Below are 21,360 nucleotides of genomic sequence, written 5' to 3'. Positions count from 1 at the left end.
AATAAGAAAACTAACTTATTTAACTTTTTTATATGAACTTTACAACCTAATTAATATATTTTATTTTTATTTATAATATATTTTAAAATATAAAAATTATTTATTATATGCACCCAAAAACAACCTGCTGACTAAGTTAAAGAATAATAGAAGAAGAGAGATTTTTGCGAAATATAAAAAAATGTAAAAGACCAAAACTTGAGGGATGTGGATGCAAATAACTCTCAGCACAACGGATACAATACAAATAAGGGGTGTAATGCCCTAAAATTGTACACTCTCATGGTTGATTGATCATTTTGGTGGGTCTATCTGTTTTCAAATCTCTCTCTGAAATTCAAATTGAAATCTTTGTCCATCCTTCTCTCTACGTGAATTGAGTTTTAATGGCGAATCGGACGGACCCTCTGGCGAAGAGCATAAGGGGTACGAACCCTCAGAACTTGGTGGAGAAGATTCTGCGCACCAAGATATACCAAAACACCTACTGGAAGGAGCAGTGCTTCGGCCTCACCGCCGAGACGCTCGTCGACAAGGCCATGGAGATCGACCACCTTGGCGGCACGCACGGCGGCAACCGCAAGCCCACTCCTTTTATGTGCCTCATCATGAAGATGCTTCAGATTCAGCCAGACAAGGAAATCGTTGTCGAATTCATAAAAAATCCTGAGTACAAGTGAGTTTCTATTGTTTTTTCGACTACTTGAATTGTACAATTTGAATGGAATTATTGTGATTCGGATAGTGAGGCTTCGGTTCCTTGATACCGCAACTACATATTTTGTTTCGGGTTGGGGAATGGTATTTGTGGGGTTGGAATTCAGGGATAGAATCTGTCCGAATTCGAATTTGAGTATTTCTAATTCCGGTTTCTAAACCCTGGAAGCACATGATATCAAACTCTATGTAGTTATTGTTGTAAGCTTTGTTAAACAAGCAACTCTATATTATTTTTTATTTATCGTTTTTTTACAGGTAGCTAGTTGTAGTGTCTTGGACCTTATATATTTAGAATTGATGAAAATCTGTTCAAATTTGATTAGAAGTATTTTTGTTGTTAATCTTTTAGTATTCTGCACGAGCTCTGATTTCCTTCCTTTAAAAGAATATTTATTGTTTTCTGAGATCACTTCCTAAAGTTTTTTGTTTTTCTTTCCTGTTCCAGAACATCAATACAATTTTCAAGAACAATAAGATTCATTTTGCCTGCAGATATGTTCGTGCACTTGGAGCCTTCTATTTGCGACTCACAGGGACAGATGTTGATGTTTATCGTTACCTGGAACCTTTGTACAATGATTACCGGAAGTTGAGGCTCAAGCTAAATGATGGAAGTCAGTTTGTCTAACCTCTTCTTTTAGTATTTTATATCATACATACAGTATAGATTATGTTACATGCTAACTCCTTTTGTACTTTGATTTAATTGTGTCAGAGTTCACATTGACTCATGTTGACGAGTTTATCAATGAGCTTCTGACAACAGATTACTCTTGTGATATTGCTCTGCCTCGAATCAGAAAAAGGTACTGCCACCTGATTTTGGTGCATGGTGCTGCTAGAATTGCTGTTCTTTCTCTTTCCTGCTAAGTTGTCATAGTTCATGTGCTCACATATCTTTATGCCAGTAAAGCGTTTTGCTTGTAGGTTTGCCTCTTTTAGCTGTTTTTCCACTCAGGAATTTGTTCATGATGCTATCAACACATGCGAAAACATTAAAATTTGGAATTCACATTTTCTTTTTTAGTTTTAACAATGATTCACAATCTTGTTAATCTTTTACTTAGTACTTAAGTGGTAATTAAAGGTGAACTTCTTTTTCTACTCTTGATTAAGATTTGTTAGGCGACTTAAAACAAACATAACGACATTTTGCATTATGTTCTAAATATGGCTCTAGATTTGGCACTTTGATTAACAAAACAGATTTTTTCTACATACCAATTGAAAATAGTTTGAATCAGCTATGCCTTGAAGAAAATGTTTGTGATTTGCTGATAAAACCAATCTGTCTTAAGATGCATTTTCTTTAATCATTTCCTGTATTGATAACAGACTTTTACTCAGGAGTACGTCCACATTCAACAACTTAATTTTCTAACTTATATGTTAGAAAATATTTATTTGTGTTAGTAAATGGCTCATTTCTCAGTTAGATGATGATTATTGAATTGGCTTCCTTGGTCTGTAAACATTTTGATCTATGATCTCTTTGAACACCTCCATATTCTGACTTGTATGATAGTTGATTTTTGGTTGTGATTTTTGTCAGTCTTTTCTATGATCATTGTTTCTTGTTTGAGGTCCTCATATCTGCTTATATTTATGCTTTCAGGTTGACCCTTGAAGCCATTGATTCACTAGAACCTCGGAGAAGTGCTCTTGAAGATGATTTTGAAGAGGAAGAAGAGAAGGACGAAGATGAGCAACTTGCAGATGGATTAGATTCTGGCGGCCATGAGGTCCATGACAAGGTCTTTTAGTCGATCTAATTTTTAAAAGCTTGATTTATCTTTTTGTTGGTTGGTTACTTGTTCATGACTTGCCCTTATTAGTTTGTTCTTGCGCTACAGGATTACTATGGGGCACGAAGTCCAACTAGGGAAAGAGGTCGTGATAGGAGACGAGATAATCATAGATACAGGTATGTCTTTTACCATGTGCATGTATGTGCCCTCTTAAGTTAGTCTATTCACTGCTTTCTGCCGGGACATTTCTTTTGGTGAGGAAGGTCTTGTTGGCTGTTTGAAATAAGATTTAGTGAGCTAATTCAACGTCAACTGCCTTAAATAGCTATCAGCTTCCATGTGGTCGCCCTTGAAATATCAACTATCTCCATTATTTGTGCAGTATTACTAATTGGAGAAAATTGCAGTTTTAATACCATAATTTAGGGTAGTTTGAAAGATTGGTACCATTTTTCCAAAATAGCTTGAAATGGTACCAAAAAAAGGCGCTACTTGCATTTTTTTATATTGACATTAGATTTCTAACAGCAAGGCACACGTGGCTGATAAGTCATGCAGCAAGGGCGGGTAAAAAACGAGGGAATTGCAGTTTTGATACCACAATTTAGGGTACTTTGCAATGTTGGTACCACAATTTAGGGCACCTTGCAATATTGGTACCATGTTCTCCAATTAAGCGGTGCCCTTTTTCTACTTAATCACTGCTATGGCCATGGGCTTCAGGAACGCATGCTGTAGAGAACATATGAAGTCATTTCTCATCTCATGATCAGCAGATCCTATCTCGAGACCAGTAACCAATTCCATGTCTTAGATTTTGGTCGGGAGGTTAGGCGGCAAAAGGACCGTGTCTTCATGGTGCATGTAGCTGACATGCTCACGTAAATTTCACTTATTCTCTAGTACTATGGACCATTGCTAGATGGGTACCCATGATAATGGGTACCCTGACCAATGGGCGTTAGATGCCTATCAAAAATACAAATGGACCTATTTTTGCATACCATTTCAAGCTATTTTGGAAAACATGGTACCAATGCAGAGTGTACTAAGTTGTGGTACCAAAAATACAATTTTCTCTACTAATTGTGATGCTTATTAGACAATGAATAGTTTTCTTATCTATGATACTTGTATGTAATGTCAGCTTCCCAATTCTTTATTCAGACAAGGTGACCATGATTAGATTATGCACCCGACACCCAATGCTAGAAAGTTAGTGTATGTTTCAAGTATGAGAACTTAGTTTGGTAACTTGGGTTTTATGTTCATATTCTACACGTGTGGTGGGGGGAGAAAGGATTCCACTTTTTTGGTGTTTTCGGTCCAAGTGATAAGTAGTTGGAAGCTGTTTCTTTTGCCAATTATATACACAATTGGCTCATACTCATTTGTATGATGATTGTCCAACTACCATGGCATTTCAAGCCTATGTGGCTCCTAACAGCTTCCTAGAATAAGATATTTCTGGTCCTGCCAGGTTTCTCTGCACTGACAGTGTGCAGCTGAGAAGTATGATGGATCAAACAATAATGCTCTTTGAAATAGTTGTATTTTCTGAATGCATTGGTTCCATTGTTTGTCCTGTTTGTTACTATCTTTTTATGCTGTTGACTTCAATTAATTGGAGTTTGGTATCAATGTCAAACAACTAATACAGTTGGCTGCTTCTTTATTTTTCAATCAGTACTTCATTGCTCATTTTTGGAATATAGTTCAAGTGCTTGTGGGTGTGAAACCTGTATTAAATTCTGTGAATGCCAGCTTTGTAATATATCTATTTTTAAATGATGTCAGTTAAGAACGTACCATGTACCTGTTTCTGTTGTACCTATTGCTGTCACTGCTATTCGTTCCCTTTTTCCATAACACCAAGAGTTAAAATTCTTAATATGCAAAATAACTATATCCTTGCACCCCATCTCTCAACAAAAAGAAAAAAGATTTCCTCTAGTTGGATTCTGTGGGTTTTGACTTAAGCTGACCCTTTATGTACACTTACAGGGATCGAGATTATGACCGAGAGCGTGATTATGACAAAGTTTATGATAGAGATCGTGGAAGAGGACGTGATAGAGATGGAGAAAGAGACAGAGATAGGCATCGCCCAAGAGATGAAAAGGATTATGGTCGTGAAAGAGACAGGGAGAGGGAGAGGGAAAGGGAAGGCAGGGAACGAGAAAGGCGAGATAGGGAGCGTGGGAGGAGGAGAAGCCATTCAAGGAGCCGAAGTAGAAGTAGAGATCGCAAGGACCGTGATGGTGATGACCGTCGCAAAAGGCCTCGTAGCAGTGCTAGTCCTAAAAGGCGTGGGGGGAGGCCTGAGGATGCTCGGGCTGAGCCAAGAAAGAAGAAAGAGAAGGCAAATAAAGATGATGGAACAGATCATCCGGATCCTGAGATTGCAGAACAAAATAGGCTCAGGGCATCACTTGGACTGAAGCCTCTCAAATTGTGAGAGTGGTTTTCGAATGCTACTGCTGGCTCTATACCTCCACTACCTTGTCTCTGTTGATTTTGATGGATGAAATGTAGCCCTGTTTCTCATTCAGTGCCTTCATTTCCTGTACGGCGCACAATGCCAGACTGAATTGTGTCTGTAGAACCATTCCACCCTGCACTCTGAGAAGAGAAAGGAAAGAAGCTCACATGGTTGTGGTAAGAAGAAAACAAAAATACTCCGTATGCTGGAAATTCAGGTACCAATTTCTGTAGTGTCTTGCTCTTTTGTTTTGGGAAGCATACAACAGTCATATTAGAAAACAAGTGAGAAACCACAAGGGCTGCCCTTGAAAATGCACTAATCTTATGCCAGTAGGTGCTGATTTGACTGTTAAAAAATCTGTGATCCTTTCTTTGCCTAACATCAAATTGAATGGTTGAACAGTGAATTAAATTAGCACTTTGTTGAAGTTTGTTGGAGGGCCTGCTTTTTGGAATTCAAATGATTGATTGTATCTATTATCAGTTGAATTTTGTTCAAAAAAAGCTGATGTCTTAGTTTCTGCTCTCTCTCATCTGTTGCCATCCAAGAAACGGATTTGCTCATGTAGGTTCCTAATATCGTTTGGAAGTGGCATCAGCTAAATTTGGTTACACAGTTACAATTTGATTGTTTAGATAACTGATTACTTGGTTGCCTTAAAAGAAGTATCAATTTTCAGGTATGTTTGCCCCAACTCGGAACGAGTCTGATTATTACAAGACGACGACTCAAACTTTACCTGACTTCAGGAAAGGACTCAAGGCGCGAAGTCAGTTTAAATTGCACGGATTATTATTTATTGTTGGGCTTAATTACACTTACGTTTCCTCTAGAAGTGCGAAGTTATACTTTCTTCCAAAGTTTTTAAATTACATTTTGCATCCCTTTCAAAATTTACTGTTTACACTTGCCTTTTTTTTTTTTTTTTTTTTTGTAAGAGTTTGAACGAAAGATGCTAATGCTATTAAAAGAAATTACATAGCTTTTCAATTTTATCCCTCATTGAAAATTCCCATGTAATAATTTATACTTATAAGAGAAAAATGTAATAATTATAAACTCACTCCATAATTATGTTATATTTATTCCTTAATAAGTGTAAAAATACACAAAATATTAAATGATAGGTGCTATTCAAAATTATGTAATTTTCTTTTGACAACGTCAGCATTTTCATTTAAATCTTAACATAAAGAAGTCAGATGTAAATGGAGAAGAATTTTTGGAAGGAGTATAAGTATAATATTAAAAATTTTTTGAGAAAAAATATAATTTCACATTTTCAGAAAAAAGTGCAAGTGTAATTACCCTTTATTACTATTCATCGATGTGATGAAACTTGCAAGGCGCCCGACATATATCATGATGTAATTGATTTTAGATTAAGATTCTCCCATGAAAAGAAAGGTATAATCTTAAAAGAAACATTAAATAAGAGTTATTTTTTTCATTATAATGCCGGAATAGCATATTAGAATCATGTCCGAGTTTGAGATCTACAATTGTAATCTTTAAGTGCATAGCTCCTAAAGCATCTTTTGTAATGAAAAGAGTGCGTTAGCATTTAGGCAGAATAGGAGTAGGTATTGTTTGATTCCTTTTTTGGAGTATCCGTTTTTGTTCAAAAATTGTAAAGAGAAAATATACAAATACTTGTGAAATTTAATATATTTGGCTTTTGCACTTTGTATTAATATAAGATACACACACACAAAAAAAAAAGGTTAAAATACACTAATATTTAAATATTTTTGGCTACATTTCAGACATACAGCAAATGAGAAACAGAGTTATTAGTTATATATCTGGAGATCACCAGTTCAAATATTTACCTTTTTAGGTGGTAACTGATTACCATGAAAATGCAATTTCCCGTCAATAATAATAACAAAAGGGACATTTCTCTTCAATATCTCAAGTATGGAAGAATATTTTCATTACCTTTTCTTAAAGAAAAGTACAATTTTAGACTATTGCTTCATAAAGAAGTCAGGAAGGGAATGGGACAAGCCTTAGGATTCCTTCACATAAGCCAGACAATTGCACATGGGATGACATGTAACATCACATATCCTATTCCACACCCACCATCCCTTAAAACACACAAACCAATTGAATCAAAGATAAATACTTATATATCCCTTTTACTTTTATAATAGATAAATAATCTTTTTCAGGTTTAATTCTATGCAGCTTTGTATCTAAATCAATTATGTAATAATCGGTGCACAAACATGTTCTCCAATGGCAGTGGCTCGTATATGAGAAGGCATAAACGATAAACGGAGGTACTCGTTGATGGGATCAACGGCAGAACAAATTATCATTACAAGCAAGCCATAGCAACCAAACTGATGCAATACACATCATTTGCAATCATCATTTCTTTAATTACATATACTCAAGCTGTTAGCAAATCAGATTATCACACCCTCATGTATTAGCACGTCCGTTTCGGGTCAAACATCAGTAAATACGGCCGAGTGCAGACAGGAACCACAACAAAAAAGATTGCTCCCTAGAAATATCTACCGAATAGCTTCTTACACACATCTAACGATTACTACAGATGGAAAACGAAGCATATGCTCACACTGCCAAATAAAGAATATATATTGATATTTACTAGTTACCGGGTTATGCAGTCACCGTAGGTCTACTTGGCTTTTTCCCTTCCATGGCATCTTTCTTTCTACGACAACTTGCGCAAAGGAAAGGACCTTCCCATGGCTTTGACGAAGGAGAGAAAAATGGGCCTGAATTAACCGACAAACCGTCGCTAGGTGGCTGATCCACTTGGCAAATAGCACATCTAAAGAGCCCGGAGTTTGAGTCCAGAGGGAAGTCCTTGCCCAGCCTGCATGTAGTGTAGTGCGGATTAAAGTTTCTTTTTAATTCAGTTGGTATGAAGCTCTCTGATCCATTTTGTGGATCCAGAACAGCAGCATAAACCATAAAAATAAACAGATAAGAAAACCTCAAGTTAATTATACAACTGCTAAAAACAGAAATACATAAAACTTTCACCACTAGTTTCTTCTAGAAGCTTCTTTTACTTTCTCAAGCTAGCACTTAAATCAACATGTGCCGCAACCTGAACAACCATTTAGTAACAATATTCTTTGATTAGGTCATAATATCACTGTCAACTGCGTTACTTGAGATCATTCCTAAAGCTTCATCATTCTAAGATGCAAGATACTTATCCACATGATGCTTTTGAGAAGTAGAAAGTAAAGAAACTAAGCTTAGTTTTATTTTAGTCAAACTTAAGCACTTGACATTCATCCATATTCAAGTGCTTTACGTTTTTCCTAATTCTGTACAGCAAAGGAGATGATTGTCAGTTGGGAGTGGATAATCTTATGTAGGTTTGTTTGCTTTGACACACTACTATCATGTAGGCTTTATGAGCACTCCTATCTTGTCCAAGAGGCAATGATAGAATAAAATTGCAAAAGATTTTTCAGCAAAGATGCTTTTCTCATTTTCCCTGTCACTCAATCACCTATACTTCACTGTGTTAAATACTCCAACATTTTTGGAGATTGAAGTATCTCTTCATCTTTTCCTTTCTTTCCTGCATGAGCAAAATCCATGGCACTGAAATGCTTAAAGAGCAGCCTTGTGAAATTACTAAAGAACTGCCTTGAGATGGAAAGAGATCAAATTAATAACTTAACCAGACAAACCCGCACGTTTTGTGAAGAACATAGCAAAAAGTTTTCACGTGATTCAACTTTCTCCAAGCACGAATAGTTGGACTTCAAGGTCAGAGACAGCCTCGAAATAATGGTGACTTGAAATACCGTAATACATAAACAGCAAGAGAGTGCAGTTAAAAGCACAAAATGCCCACAGGCACCAAGATCTACGAGAGAATAAGCATAATTGCAAAGTATTTATATCCATATTATATCCTAAATCAATAGATTCCAGATACGCTCAGTAATTTCACCAAAGCTTTGGCTAATTTTAACATTAATCTAAAAATACCTTTAGCAGATATTCCAATTTTTGTCACAAAGTAAAAACAAGACACTATACTACAAATCAAAGGTGACATGGACTAGAAGAAATTCAAAAATCAAACATGTTTACAAATTTTCTTCACTCCATAAGATTTTCTTTACTCACACATTTATCACATATTTTCTCTCTGTTGCCAAACATGTTTGGCATGGACTAGACATTGATAATGATCCTACCAATATCCACCGCATGTTTCTAACAAACAAAAAATGGCCACGACATAAGAGAAAGGAACACCTAAAACTACATATTGATATGAGAAATAACATCTAGAAGGAATGAATCAATAAATATCCAATAACATACTTAGAAATCAACAGTTAACATTCAGTAGCAAAACAAAAAGGAAATATCATGTATATCAACAAGTTTGATATGATAACATCTCATGATCTCTATAATGGTGATCATGTGATAATCTATTTTCAGATCTATGTTGGCAGGATAAAAAAATATGTAGTACTGCTAAGATATCAGAGAAGAGAACAAGCATTTTGTTTAACAAAAACAAACAAAAAAAGAATTTATGCTCCACCAGTTGTAGCATGCAAGAAATATAACTAATAATAATGACCTTGTCATAAATTGAAACACAATCATGAGGGGCATGTAAAAATTCTGAATCCAGACGTTGGGAAAGTTGAAACTGAAGAACTTATATATTTGTATGCTGCTAAGAAGACCTCGAGTTTTCAAATCAATACAAGTTTCATGCTGACAGAGAATAGGCAGGAGATAATTGTGCCAAAGAATGTAAACACACCTTTCAGCGAGCATTGCAGAACCCTCCTCGAATAATTCCTCTACAACTCCAACCGCCGATAGCCTATTAGCTCCTTTTGCATTTTGATATCGCTTCCCAAAGATAAGCGAACTGAGCAAATTTTGCTTCTTTTTAGGTGTTGGGGGCAAAATAGGATGGTCATAAGGAATAATATCAACAACCAAGCAGGTTGTATCATCCTTCAGTCCTCGTGACCTAAGAGCCTCCTGCAATTAAAACAGGTTAGAATTATCATATTCTTCCGTGAAAAATCAATTTGCAAAAAAGCGAGTTCTTATATGATAAGATACCTTCACTACCAACTTGGCAGCAAGTTCTGCAGGTAAACCTCGGCAAGACTGAGCAGCAACATCAGATGACAAAGCATCCCATATACCGTCAGAGGCAATTATAAGCCTTCCACCAGCATTTGAGAGCTGACATCCAGAAATACTTTATTAGTTGTAACTATATAATGCGATATCTAATATATTTAATCATCTTTTAGGGTGACAGGTTAAAAACCTTGACTTGCTTAACATGAGGAATTGGCACAATAAACTCGCCAACATCTGTATCGCCAATAGACCTTGAAAGACATAATCCACCAGGCCAGCAACGTAATGGACCAACCTAGAAACCACAAATCAACCAGAATAAGTCATGAAATCTCTGAGTAATAAGCACTTCGAGTTTGAACTAAGAACAAGAGAAGTAAATAAGAGGAACGTAATCAAAATTACCTCACTACCCCCGAAAACATTGAGTCTTCCCACTTCACCACCACTTGCAGTTACACGCTCGCGTTCTTCAACATTCTCTTCCAGCCGATGGTCAACTGTCAACAGAGAAACAACCCCTCCTTGCGTGTCCAATATGCACCGAGAATCTCCGACAGATGCGACAGTCACAGTCCAACCATCAATCACAACAAATGTTACTGTTGTTCCAGAGGTCTCACCTGTCATTCATAGCAACCAGCCAAAATAAGATGATGCGGAATGAAAGGTCAATCAGCCCGTAAAGGGAAAAAACTTATCGCCACCAAATATCGGACATACCTCGCTGCTGAAACTCTATGTCAGTTTTCACAAACCCTGCAACTAACGCCCTAGGAAGGGCTTGAAGCCACTCTTCCCGCTCAAGTGTTTGAGGAATAGCACTCAAGACATTATTCAGCAAATTCTCTTTAGCAAATATGGCAGCTGATATACCATTATGCCCATCAAAAATCTGCCAATAAACCAGGCAAGTATGTCAACACGGATATTTCAAATCAGACATCAACTTCAATTACTTGATAATAAGTGTTAGATATACCGCAAAAACTGAAAACGACGTAGATGGATTGCCCGGAACCCTTTGGCAGTCGGGCTTGATCAAAAAATAGTCCTCTCCTTTCTTAGCCAGAGCAGCTTGCCCGTACTTGACTGTGGGTTTCTCCAACTTCTCATTTCTCAACTCACGACCAATCAAAGTCCCAAGTGGAACGGGCTGTTGTTTCTGCTTCATATTGGACACCTCTGTCTGGCTCATTTTAGTACTCTTTGTTTCAGCATTTCCAAAATTCTCATCTCCAAGCTCTGATCCCCAAAAAATGTCTATATTAGTACAAATTCAGTACACCTCATTGACACACAATTCAAAAGACTTGATCTAAAAGACCCAACGGTTTTACCCAAAAGGGTGACTCTGCCCGGAACTTTTCTATCTCCCGATAGAAGTAAAAGAAGAAAACTAGGTTCAAATTAACCAGAACTAGAATAAAATGTAATCAGCTTCTTCCATAACCCATAACTAACATAAAAGAACAGCACATTAAACACAAGACCTAATTGTATCCCTCAACCCTCAAAACTTCCAACGAATCAAACACAAGAGAGCATCTTTCCCGCATTAAATACGAAAATTGGATACATTTGAGCACATTCACTGACGAACCAAGAAGAAAATGCTTAAAAAAGTGCATTGAGAGAACATCTTCAAAAGCAGCAAGAAAGTAACGCGGGGACTTACAGCCCAGACATTGATGGAGGTAACTGAAGCAGATCGAGATAGCTCAAAAGTTGCAAACCCTAGAGAGAGAAATTGAGGAGTTTTTGTCTTTTTTGTGTAATTTGATTGGAAGAGGAAAATCTAGACAGAGACGACGCGGAGAGAGAGAGAGAGAGAGAGACAGAGACGGATTTTGGGGCAAAAGCCCTCCGATTCCGATTGACATTTATTTATAATAATTTTAGTTATAGTCCTAAAGTTTTATCTTTTTTAAGGTAAATTACTACCACATCACTTATATTTCAATAATTATAAATAATATCAGCAGTAATTTTTGTCCCTTCAAAAAATAATATCAAATATATATTCATTTATTTTAAATATTTTACAATCACTATTAATACATAATTTGATATTTAAAATAGTCTGTGCCCTCATTTAAAAACAATATTAGACGTATTATCATCCATTTTCAATAATTTTTAAAACTATTAAAAAATAAAATCAGACACTCGGCATATTTCTCAATACAAAATTTCAATCAAACTCATTTTTCCAGACTCCAACCGCAAAGTGGCCCGATCTCGTGTCCAGGTGTTGAATTTTTCACTTGAATGTCACGAGCTTGAACCGTGCTCATGTCCTAATTAAACTCGTCACTTTATGTGGTTGCATTATGGGACGGTGGTGGTCGCCCCAAATGCTTGATCAAGTAAAACCTGAGCATGGATTACTTGGGGCGGGTCAGGAGGGTGGGGGAATTAAACAGTAGTAAAAGTTGAGAATATTTCAAAATAAAAATTAAATGTGAAAAAAGTTAAAATTATAGTATTTGAAAAATAATTTAATAATTACAATTTACTAATAAGTTGCAAAAATTAATAGAAAATTATTTATAATATTTGGCTTAAAATCAACTAATTTTAAACATTTTAAAAAAGAAGTTATAAGTCAAAACCATTATTTTCAACTTATTTTCAACAATAAGTTAATAAGTGATTATTTTCAGTATTTGCAACGCAATTCTTTGATAACTAGTAGGGCTACTGTAATCAAATTGAGCAATATTTCTACAAATTTTGACGGTAAGGCGTTCTTAGTTAGGATAGCCGCAACAAATTTTTCTTGATATAAACTTTTTTTTTTTAAAAAAAAAAAGAACCATTTTTTCAAACTTTTTATAACCTACATAAACCTATATATTTTGGCTTTTCTTTTTTTGTTATGAAAAGTACTTTTTTAGTTATAAATAGTATATCTTAAATATTTTTTTTTATTATGTATTGAAATTTGGGTAAATTTTGATTGTGTTACTAATTTCAAATTATGAATTATTAAATTGGCAGTTGAAAATTACTGACACTTAAAATTACAACAATACTCATTTTATTTAATATTTCTAATATACATTTTAAATGAAGTTCTAAATTTTTGGTATTACACCAAAAAATATTATGTTTTAATACATTGTAATGTTAATTTGACAAATACTTAAGCAACTTAAGAACAATTAATTAGGGATAACCACCACATAGATTTTGCACATGATTGATAACATTTGTCGGGTCAGTCGGTAAGAATGAATCACTTTCAGTTGGATGATCGTGTGTGCAACTCCCCCCGTCGATGTAAGGACTGTATTGGTGGAGAATATGATAAAACTATAAAGATTATTTATTATTTACACGTATGGACGACGTAACACGAAAGCCAGTATTTGTAGTATAATTGCTTATTTCTTCCAAATGGTCCGCCTCATCTTTCTACCGACAATCTACTATCATGTTATCTCCGTACTTTCACCCCATGTTCATCTCTTGTCCCGCTTCTAAATTGTACTTTAGTATTTTACCGCCGTATCTGTCCCTCCATTTTTTACTATTACTTGCTCCACTTTTAATCATGTATTTTTTTTTTAATATATGTGCCGTGTTCATCTGATTGTATAAATGCAAATAATGCACGACACAATAACCATATATAAATATATAAATGAATAAACCAAATCAAAGTGTTGATCCAACACCACAAAATCAAGAATCTATTACAAAACTTTAATAGATATTGATAAATAAGGAAGCACACAAATAGAATTTATTGGTTGAGATTCTATGTTTTGTACCCATCCACAAGACAAGATACCTTGTTTTATTTGGATTTAGATTGATGGTATCACTAATTACAATGTGTGGTGCACCCCTCCCCAAGAAATTACATCAAATCCCAACTTGATTAAAATATAATCTACCTAATTAAATTAATTAAATCCATTTTTTTTTTGTTTTTTTCTATTTTTTTAGTGGAGTTTATAGTCTAAAATATCGAAACAAAGAAAAAACATGCGACCGGCCAATACGTTGTTTAATGTGTTGTTTTGTGTATTTGCGACGTACAAACTATAGAAAACTGCAGAAGAGTTCAGGGTTAAATGCAACGGGTTCCCATGCGAAAAATATTAAGACATAAAAATGGCAATAGAGTTCTCGACATTTTTAAAAGATGGGCAAGTGAACTGCTAATACGAGAGACAGTAAGTTTCTTTTCATTTTTTTGTTCAGGGGGAAATTTTTTTCGATTAGTGTTTTTATAGGAGGGTAAAATGTTGTTAACCTGAAAAATTTATGTAGGTTTATGATTATATTATGTCGTTAAAATATCACAAAATTTGCCTATGCTTTTATAACAGAAAAACGATAGTTCAGTGTATTTTAACTTATTCTTTATTTATCTTAATTATTTCAAAGTGAAAATCATATTGACGTCCTCTAGATCTAATTACGCAAACACCCCATGTCATTTGCAGAATTAAGGTTGCATTTAGATTTAAAGATTTAAAAAATTCATGATTTAAAATCCTTAATAACAAATTAATTCTAATTTCTTGAACATTAACGGATTTCAAATTCTTTTCAAATTAAATAATTTGAAATTATTTTTTCAAATCATTTTCTCCAATTCAAATCCATTAAGCCAAACGCACCCCAAAAGTACTTCTCTTAAAGTTGTAGTTATAATTAGAAGTATATCCCTTATGATAATAGTATTATACACGAATACCATATGAAGTGCGTTGCACAAATACCCCTCAGAGTGTCTATCTGTCATTTCTCAAGAAACATACGAGGCTTTTATAATTAGCCTTAATTTGAGGGACCGCAATGCAATTTATCCTGTTCCGAAATATAAGGACCAGACATACTACTTTGGCTTTGTGTCTCCCAAAAACAAAGTGAAAAACACCTTCAGAATTATAAACACCAAACAGAGCACAAAGGATTAGCATTGGTACCAGCAAATCTCGAATTAACGCAAGGAATCGTTGTTTAATTTAAAGACTCGTCAACACGCTTAAAATAAGCGTGTTTCATTAATTCAGATAGAATGTCGTATGATTATTATGTTCTCTTCACTCTCTGACTCACTACCAACCACAGCTCATCTACAGATAATTATCTCTTAATTTAATTCCCATTTAATTATGTGGGTTTTATTGACTTTTTAGACTATTTTTATTATATAATCTCAGTTTTCTCTATCAATCATCTTTAATACAATAATTCTCTTCTAGTTTCTTTATATATCCTTATAATTTTTTAATTTTAAAGCAGCATTTTTTCAATACTGGCGGGATGAGCGGACTTGATGGCCACACTTACTGACACCGTAATACGTTTCATATTGATTGCAAACAAATATAGTTTGGATGGTTTATAAATTTTAAGGTTTCGTATTCTTGACAAAAGTGTATTTTTTAGGACAAAATCGTAAAATTTATACAAAGTTAGAAAGGATAATACATCGTACAACGAGACAACGATTACATCGCACATTACATCACCTGTTATATATATTACCGGTTGCAAACGAGTTTTTTTGGGTGGTCATAATTCTTTAGATCTTTAAAATTGCGATATTTATATGAAGTTCGAACGGATAATACGTTATCCAATGGGACATCGATCACATTGCACGCTATATCACCTGGCTACACATATATGCATTATTCCCCTTTTCTTTTTTCCTTCCTTTTTTCTCTTTTCATGCAAAAAAACACTTTTTTCCCTTTTTATTGTTGCATGATTGTATAGTTTTTGCACCCACAAATTCCGAATAAATGTTAATTTTAAATAAATAAGTTATATTTTTTTGTTAAAATTGACAAAAAAACAATTTTGACTTTTTAAAAATTAAATCTCAAAGAAAATTAGGAGTCAGTAAACTTTGAAATAATTATTTTTTAATGCAAGTTTTATAAATAATTATTTTATGATGACATAAATAGAAGACTTGTGGTTGTACCCATGACTTGAACTTTATGATGAATTAAAGTTATTTAAGTATGTAAGTAAATATTATAGAAAAGTATAGTACCACATATAATAAAATTATTATTAATTATTTAAGAAATGTTGTTTTTTTTTTTCTAAAAAAAATCAAATTGGAGCCCATATACAATTACGATTTTCAAACAAATTCTGAATTTATTTTATTAATTCAGACAGACCCTAATATGTATAGGTTCGCTATGACTATCGAATTATTTTGGTGTATATAATCATCTAAAATTGTATAATTGTAGAACATTTTTAAATAGCCGAACTCCCTAATACTATTCGTACGACCTGTATTGTCATTTCTCTTACAACGTATTAACTTGAGCATAGGAGGGTTATAACTGGAGTTTCCCAATGAGCTCTAACAGTGATGCATTTTGCAGGATCATATCTTGAAAATCGAAACGTATTCCAAAATCACTTTAAAACATTCCGTTACGAGTATATTTTGAATAACGCATATTACTTACTTATATATATATCAAATACAAGATAATTGATCTGCTCAAGTGTTATCTTTACTGATTTTTGAGCCCTAAAATTCAATGTCCACAAACTATATTCCCTTTGCATATAGAGGACAAATGGGCATTTTCTCCCCAGCACTTGAAACCTTTAATGACTCACAACTATAAAGTTTAACTTTTTTCTTGGACTACAAAATTGACAAATATTCCAATTTGTTAGTGAATTCCAGCACATAAATTAATATCAATAACATATTTATTATTTTTATTTAATTATGAAATTATTTTTTGAATATACCCCTGCATTTATTTTAATTATTATGTACCTTGTTGACAATGTCTAAGCAATAATTAATGCCAAAACATGTTTATTTATACGTATTTTATTGCAAATATATTGATTCGACACAACACAACAGTTCAATATATAATACAATCTCATTAACTAACTCACTTTACACGAAAACCTATACAAAATTCTAAATACATATTTTATACTGAAACTAATAATAAAAATATAAACAAACAGGCTATAATAAGAATTTTACCTGCCGATTTCGATTTTGCTTTCTCGATTTATCTGTTGGAGTATGAAACCTAACCCAACATTACATCCGGATCTCACGAGAAGTTTTTTGTCAGTGGTGAAACTAAAATTTATAATATTTTATAGGTGTTAGTATAAAGAATTGTATGAGATGAACTTTACTTATAACTCATTAAAAATAATTATAAAAAAAAATCAATTTTAAACAATCATGGACGTAGGAGAATTCTCCACACCACATAAAATTTGTGTCCCATAACTATTTTATATATATATATATATATATATTTATTTATTTTTTTTTCTTTTTTTCTTCACACATTCACAATCCCACTAATTTAAATTTCTAACATTATCCTCACACACAAAATATATCCTTGAAATTACAAATACTTTAATATTCCTTGAGCTGTCACAAAATGGTATTTTTTAAAAAAATTTTAATAATGAGGGAATATTTATAATTATGAAAAACTTTAAAAGAGTCCGTTGTAATATACCTATAAAAAAAAATATGTATGTATATGATCATGATGTGAGGATGACATCTAGGGTAGTCTACAAAATAATTAAAATCGCTACAAGTATCATCTGAATGACAAAATATTTTAAGGATCCCTGTACTTCTCACCCTAATCGATTCGAATCTAACTTGATCTGAACGTGACCTGGTAATATACTTGATCACAATGACCGTACGATCATACTTGGATCTGTAGTACACACTGTATTATACGGTTTGCTTAGTTTTATAAATACACAATCTGCAGTCTACAAGTGCCAAATATATTTTTTTTACTGTCGTATTTAATCCCCTTGACATTTTTATTTTCTACTAATATTACTAATTTAAGTATTAAAAAACTATAATCAGCATCTACGATCGATATTGTTCTTACCGATCTTCGAGCCCAGATACATTTACAATCCGAAACCAAATATAGAATTTCCAATAAATAAATAAAAATGGCAACATCAATTGTGAGTGAAGGATGATGGGATATAGAGGAAACCGGGAGGTGATGACGTGGCCATGTGGCTCATGGGTTAGGTTGAACCACCCATTTCTTAAGGAGGGGTCCTTTGCAAGCTGGAAAGTTGATTTCTTCCACCACAGCTTTTATTTTTCAATTTTCTTCTCCAACTTCATACTTTTTTTTTCTTTTGACATAGTAATGGAGGAAAATCAAATTATTATATAAATAAGTTCTAAGGAAATTATTTTATATAGTTAAATTAAATTATATAAAAAAAATTGATCCCACATCATATTACTACATATTAAAATGGGTGTTGTATACTTTTAAATATGATAAATTATATTGACATTTCTTGAAATTAGGTTTAAATACACAAATACTTCGTCCTTTTACAGAATTACAAGTACACCCCTTTAGGGGGTGTTAGTGTAATGAGTCTTGGGGGGATTAGTGCGAACTTTTGACACTGTATAGGGGTATACTTGTAATTACAACTACAATTTTAAGGGCTGTAACTATAATATCGTAAAAAATAGAGGGTGTTCGTATGTTCCGACTTAGCCTTAAAGGGTGTTCATATGTTCCGACCTAGCCTTAGAGGGTGTCAATGCAATTTACTCTTTTAACTAAATATAAAAATAATTTTTTAATCGTGATAAATAATTTATTTCTTCAAATAAATAATAAAAAGACAAGGATGAAGATCATAATAGCGTTCTTTCTTCTTCTTATTTTTCTTTTTCTAGATTAATTTTAGAATTTCATTAATAAAAGTTATTTCGTAAAACAAGTACACATGGAACTTATGGGTTGTTTCGGGTACATATTAATTGGACTTTATACATTTTTTTTTGGATAAATTTGTTACAATTACATCATTAAACTGAATTAATAATAACTGTAATAATCAATATTAGATATCTTTAATTAACCAACAACTACTATAAAAATATATAAATAACTAGTTTTCATTAAATCAGAACATATTAATAAAATTTGAATTTATGACGTTATAGTTATAGGACATCAAATTCGTGGATTAAAAAAAATAATCGTTGGATTACATCTAAAGCCCCTAAAAAGTCCAACTTTTGATGAGAAGTAAGTAACAAATATGAGGAAAAATGGGCTAATAATCATAGCTAAAAAAGCAAAAGCAAAGCTATGGGAAGATGATAGAAACATAACTAGCAAAGCAAAAGTCAAGATAAAGTTTTCTAAATAATTTTGGCCATAGCCCGTCAATCAAGCTACTCAACTGTCATGTGTGTAAGCATGTCTAATTTGATGTGATTTTTTTTAAAAGAAAATTTCCCTCAAGACGAGACGCTAACAAAATATTGGGGTGGTTGGTGACTTTAGAAAAATAGAATATGGGGTAGTTGTGTATTAGGAAGTCGAGATAAGAGTTGAACTCTTATCTTTTAGTCGATTATTGTCCCGCTTTGATGCTGATGAGACGGCTGCTTGTCTTTCAAAATACAACGACTTACAATTTTAAAGTTGTAGTTCTGCAATACAAACTTTAAGAACAATAAAGGAGAATGAGATTTTGGAGTCTCTCAAGTAAGAACACTAGAACACTTGCTGTTGTTAAGAATGCTTTGGATTTGATTCGATGAAAATGAAGTGAGTATAGGCCGATTGGTAGAAGTTAGAAAGATACAATCGAATAGACATATCCAATCGGAAAATATACTTGCAAAAGGTTACGAATTTTCATTTGAATGGATGCATAATTTTATTCAAATGACATATCATTTCACCATAATAGAAACATCACTTTAACCAAATGTTATCTATTATTGTTTGACGCCTATTAAGTTGGTTAGACATGGTTGGGTGATGACTGAGCGTCATCAACCATATCCACATACCACGAGCTCATCGTACTTTGCAACCAATCACTTGTTACATTAAATTAATTAAATTTTTTTTTTGATTTATTGTTGACTATTTTTCAGCAAGATCAGTATTATTGAAAAGGCCCCGTCGTATAGCTATTGTTCATGTAATTGTTAATCCCATTTCCAATAAGTGGGATTAGGCTATTTAACCTTTTTTTATTTTTATGATATTGGGCCTTTTAGATAATTACTGATATACCCTCCATGTATACATCTTTGGAAGCAAAGTAAGTAATAACTAAAAACATCATTAGGGGGCATTTTGAAAATTTTGCTAGATATCATTTCAAATAATCACGTCAAGTAAAAAAGGCATTAGATAATCACACATTTTTTTCCCACTTTTAATACTTTGAGATAAATAAAAAGACATCTTAGTTAATAATCATATCTCACATTAAACATATTCAATCCTATCCTCCAATTTTCACATCCTAAAAAGTAAACGTGCCTTAATTAAATAGTTCAATCTTACGAACTTTAGCTTTGGAGTAGGGTGGAATATGCATTAAATGCAGTAAGCTCTTATTTGAAAATATTAACAAGTAAAAGCTGTCATAAGAAAAAGGGTTAAAAGGGGTAGTGTGCTTTATTGTTGAGACCCCTAGCGTTGCTTTAGAACACCTTATGGGGACAAGTGATGATGATATATTCTTGAATAAGAAAATCCAACTAAAAAAGACATAATGAACAAAATGAGAAAGGTAATGAAGAACAAAATGAAAAAACCTGAGAAGCTAAAAGAAAATATTGTTGATGATAAAAATTAGTCTAGTGATGATGGGCATTAGGATGAACTTAAAAGTTTGCCGTATTCTAATAAAGAAGATTCACATCCAAAATATTCTTTTTTTAAAAGAATCGACCAGCATAAAGAGATGTGAATTGGTATGAAATTTTATAATGCACAATATTCTAGGGAGGTGTTTAGGGACTGGTGCGCAAGGGGTAGGTATGATGTAAAAGTTATAAGGAATGATAATTATAGGGTAACTGCAAAATGCAAGATTGAGGTTTGTCACTGGAGGATTCATACATCCACATTCGTGAAAAATTCCTTTCAAATTAATACCATAAAAAGGGACTCAGACGTATGCCAAAACATATAATAACAAGCTTGCAAATGCTTCATATTTTGAAAAAATGGAACTTGCAATTAAGGACCTCTCTAACAATCCAATTCAACAATTGAAAATTTCAGTTTTAAGAAAATGTATGGTGGATGTGAGTTGATTTAAGGTAATAAGGGCTAAAAGAGAGGCATTACAAGCTATAAGAGGGGTTTATTCTTTACCAGTATGAAAAATTACGCGACTATTATGAGATGATTAAAAAATCTAATCCAATGAATCAGGTGTTGTTTAGGAAACTAGTGGGTCTAG

At 33.4% G+C, this 21,360-nt stretch overlaps 2 protein-coding genes across 4 annotated transcripts; one reads left to right on the top strand and one right to left on the bottom strand.

Annotated features, from left to right (window-relative positions):
- The first annotated feature begins 261 nt into the window (after positions 1-261).
- On the top strand, positions 262-5,948 carry LOC105172407 (uncharacterized). Of its 2 annotated transcripts, XR_016068010.1 has the most exons (7): positions 262-676; positions 1,213-1,334; positions 1,436-1,526; positions 2,336-2,474; positions 2,574-2,644; positions 4,473-5,167; positions 5,633-5,948. XR_016068010.1 is itself a non-coding variant. In XM_088886178.1 (6 exons), the coding sequence occupies exons 1-6, from the start codon at positions 387-389 to the stop codon at positions 4,924-4,926; spliced, it is 1,167 nt and encodes a 388-aa protein (XP_088742304.1). In that variant the 5' UTR covers positions 262-386; the 3' UTR covers positions 4,927-5,948. The 2 variants fall into 2 exon arrangements, 1 of the variants encoding a protein (XP_088742304.1); XM_088886178.1 differs by having other exon boundaries at positions 4,473-5,948.
- A 1,306-nt stretch (positions 5,949-7,254) lies between these two features.
- LOC105172408 (Protein phosphatase 2C family protein) lies at positions 7,255-11,956 on the bottom strand. 2 transcript variants are annotated; one of them, XM_011093807.3, is made up of 8 exons: positions 11,765-11,956; positions 11,069-11,331; positions 10,810-10,981; positions 10,492-10,709; positions 10,274-10,381; positions 10,060-10,185; positions 9,749-9,975; positions 7,255-7,810 (listed from the first exon to the last, which is right to left on the bottom strand). In XM_011093807.3, exons 2-8 carry the CDS (start codon positions 11,282-11,284, stop codon positions 7,591-7,593), a joined length of 1,287 nt encoding a protein of 428 aa, XP_011092109.1. In that variant the 5' UTR covers positions 11,285-11,331; positions 11,765-11,956; the 3' UTR covers positions 7,255-7,590. The 2 variants fall into 2 exon arrangements, with proteins under 2 accessions (XP_011092109.1, XP_020552976.1); XM_020697317.2 differs by lacking the exon at positions 11,765-11,956 and adding an exon at positions 11,427-11,730.
- Between the last annotated feature and the right edge of the window lie 9,404 nt (positions 11,957-21,360).

This window comes from Sesamum indicum, linkage group LG10 (genome assembly GCF_026168435.1).
Source record: "Sesamum indicum cultivar Baizhima isolate 11 linkage group LG10, ASM2616843v1, whole genome shotgun sequence".
Lineage (NCBI taxonomy): Eukaryota > Viridiplantae > Streptophyta > Magnoliopsida > Lamiales > Pedaliaceae > Sesamum > Sesamum indicum.
This window is presented reverse-complemented; position numbering and strand designations above follow the sequence as displayed.

What these genes read in the sequence shown, in the direction of transcription:
- LOC105172407 (XM_088886178.1), top strand. Translation starts at nt 387, where the DNA reads ATGGCGAATCGGACGGACCCTCTGGCGAAGAGCATAAGGGGTACGAAC. An exon ending in ATAAAAAATCCTGAGTACAA is followed by an intron (nt 677 to 1,212) that starts GTGAGTTTCTAT and finishes TTTTGCCTGCAG; the next exon opens with ATATGTTCGTGCACTTGGAG. An exon ending in GCCATGAGGTCCATGACAAG is followed by an intron (nt 2,475 to 2,573) that starts GTCTTTTAGTCG and finishes CTTGCGCTACAG; the next exon opens with GATTACTATGGGGCACGAAG.
- LOC105172408 (XM_011093807.3), bottom strand. Translation starts at nt 11,284, where the DNA reads ATGAGCCAGACAGAGGTGTCCAATATGAAGCAGAAACAACAGCCCGTT. An exon ending in CATAGAGTTTCAGCAGCGAG is followed by an intron (nt 10,710 to 10,809) that starts GTATGTCCGATA and finishes TATGAATGACAG; the next exon opens with GTGAGACCTCTGGAACAACA. An exon ending in TCTGCAATGCTCGCTGAAAG is followed by an intron (nt 7,811 to 9,748) that starts GTGTGTTTACAT and finishes CACTACATGCAG; the next exon opens with GCTGGGCAAGGACTTCCCTC.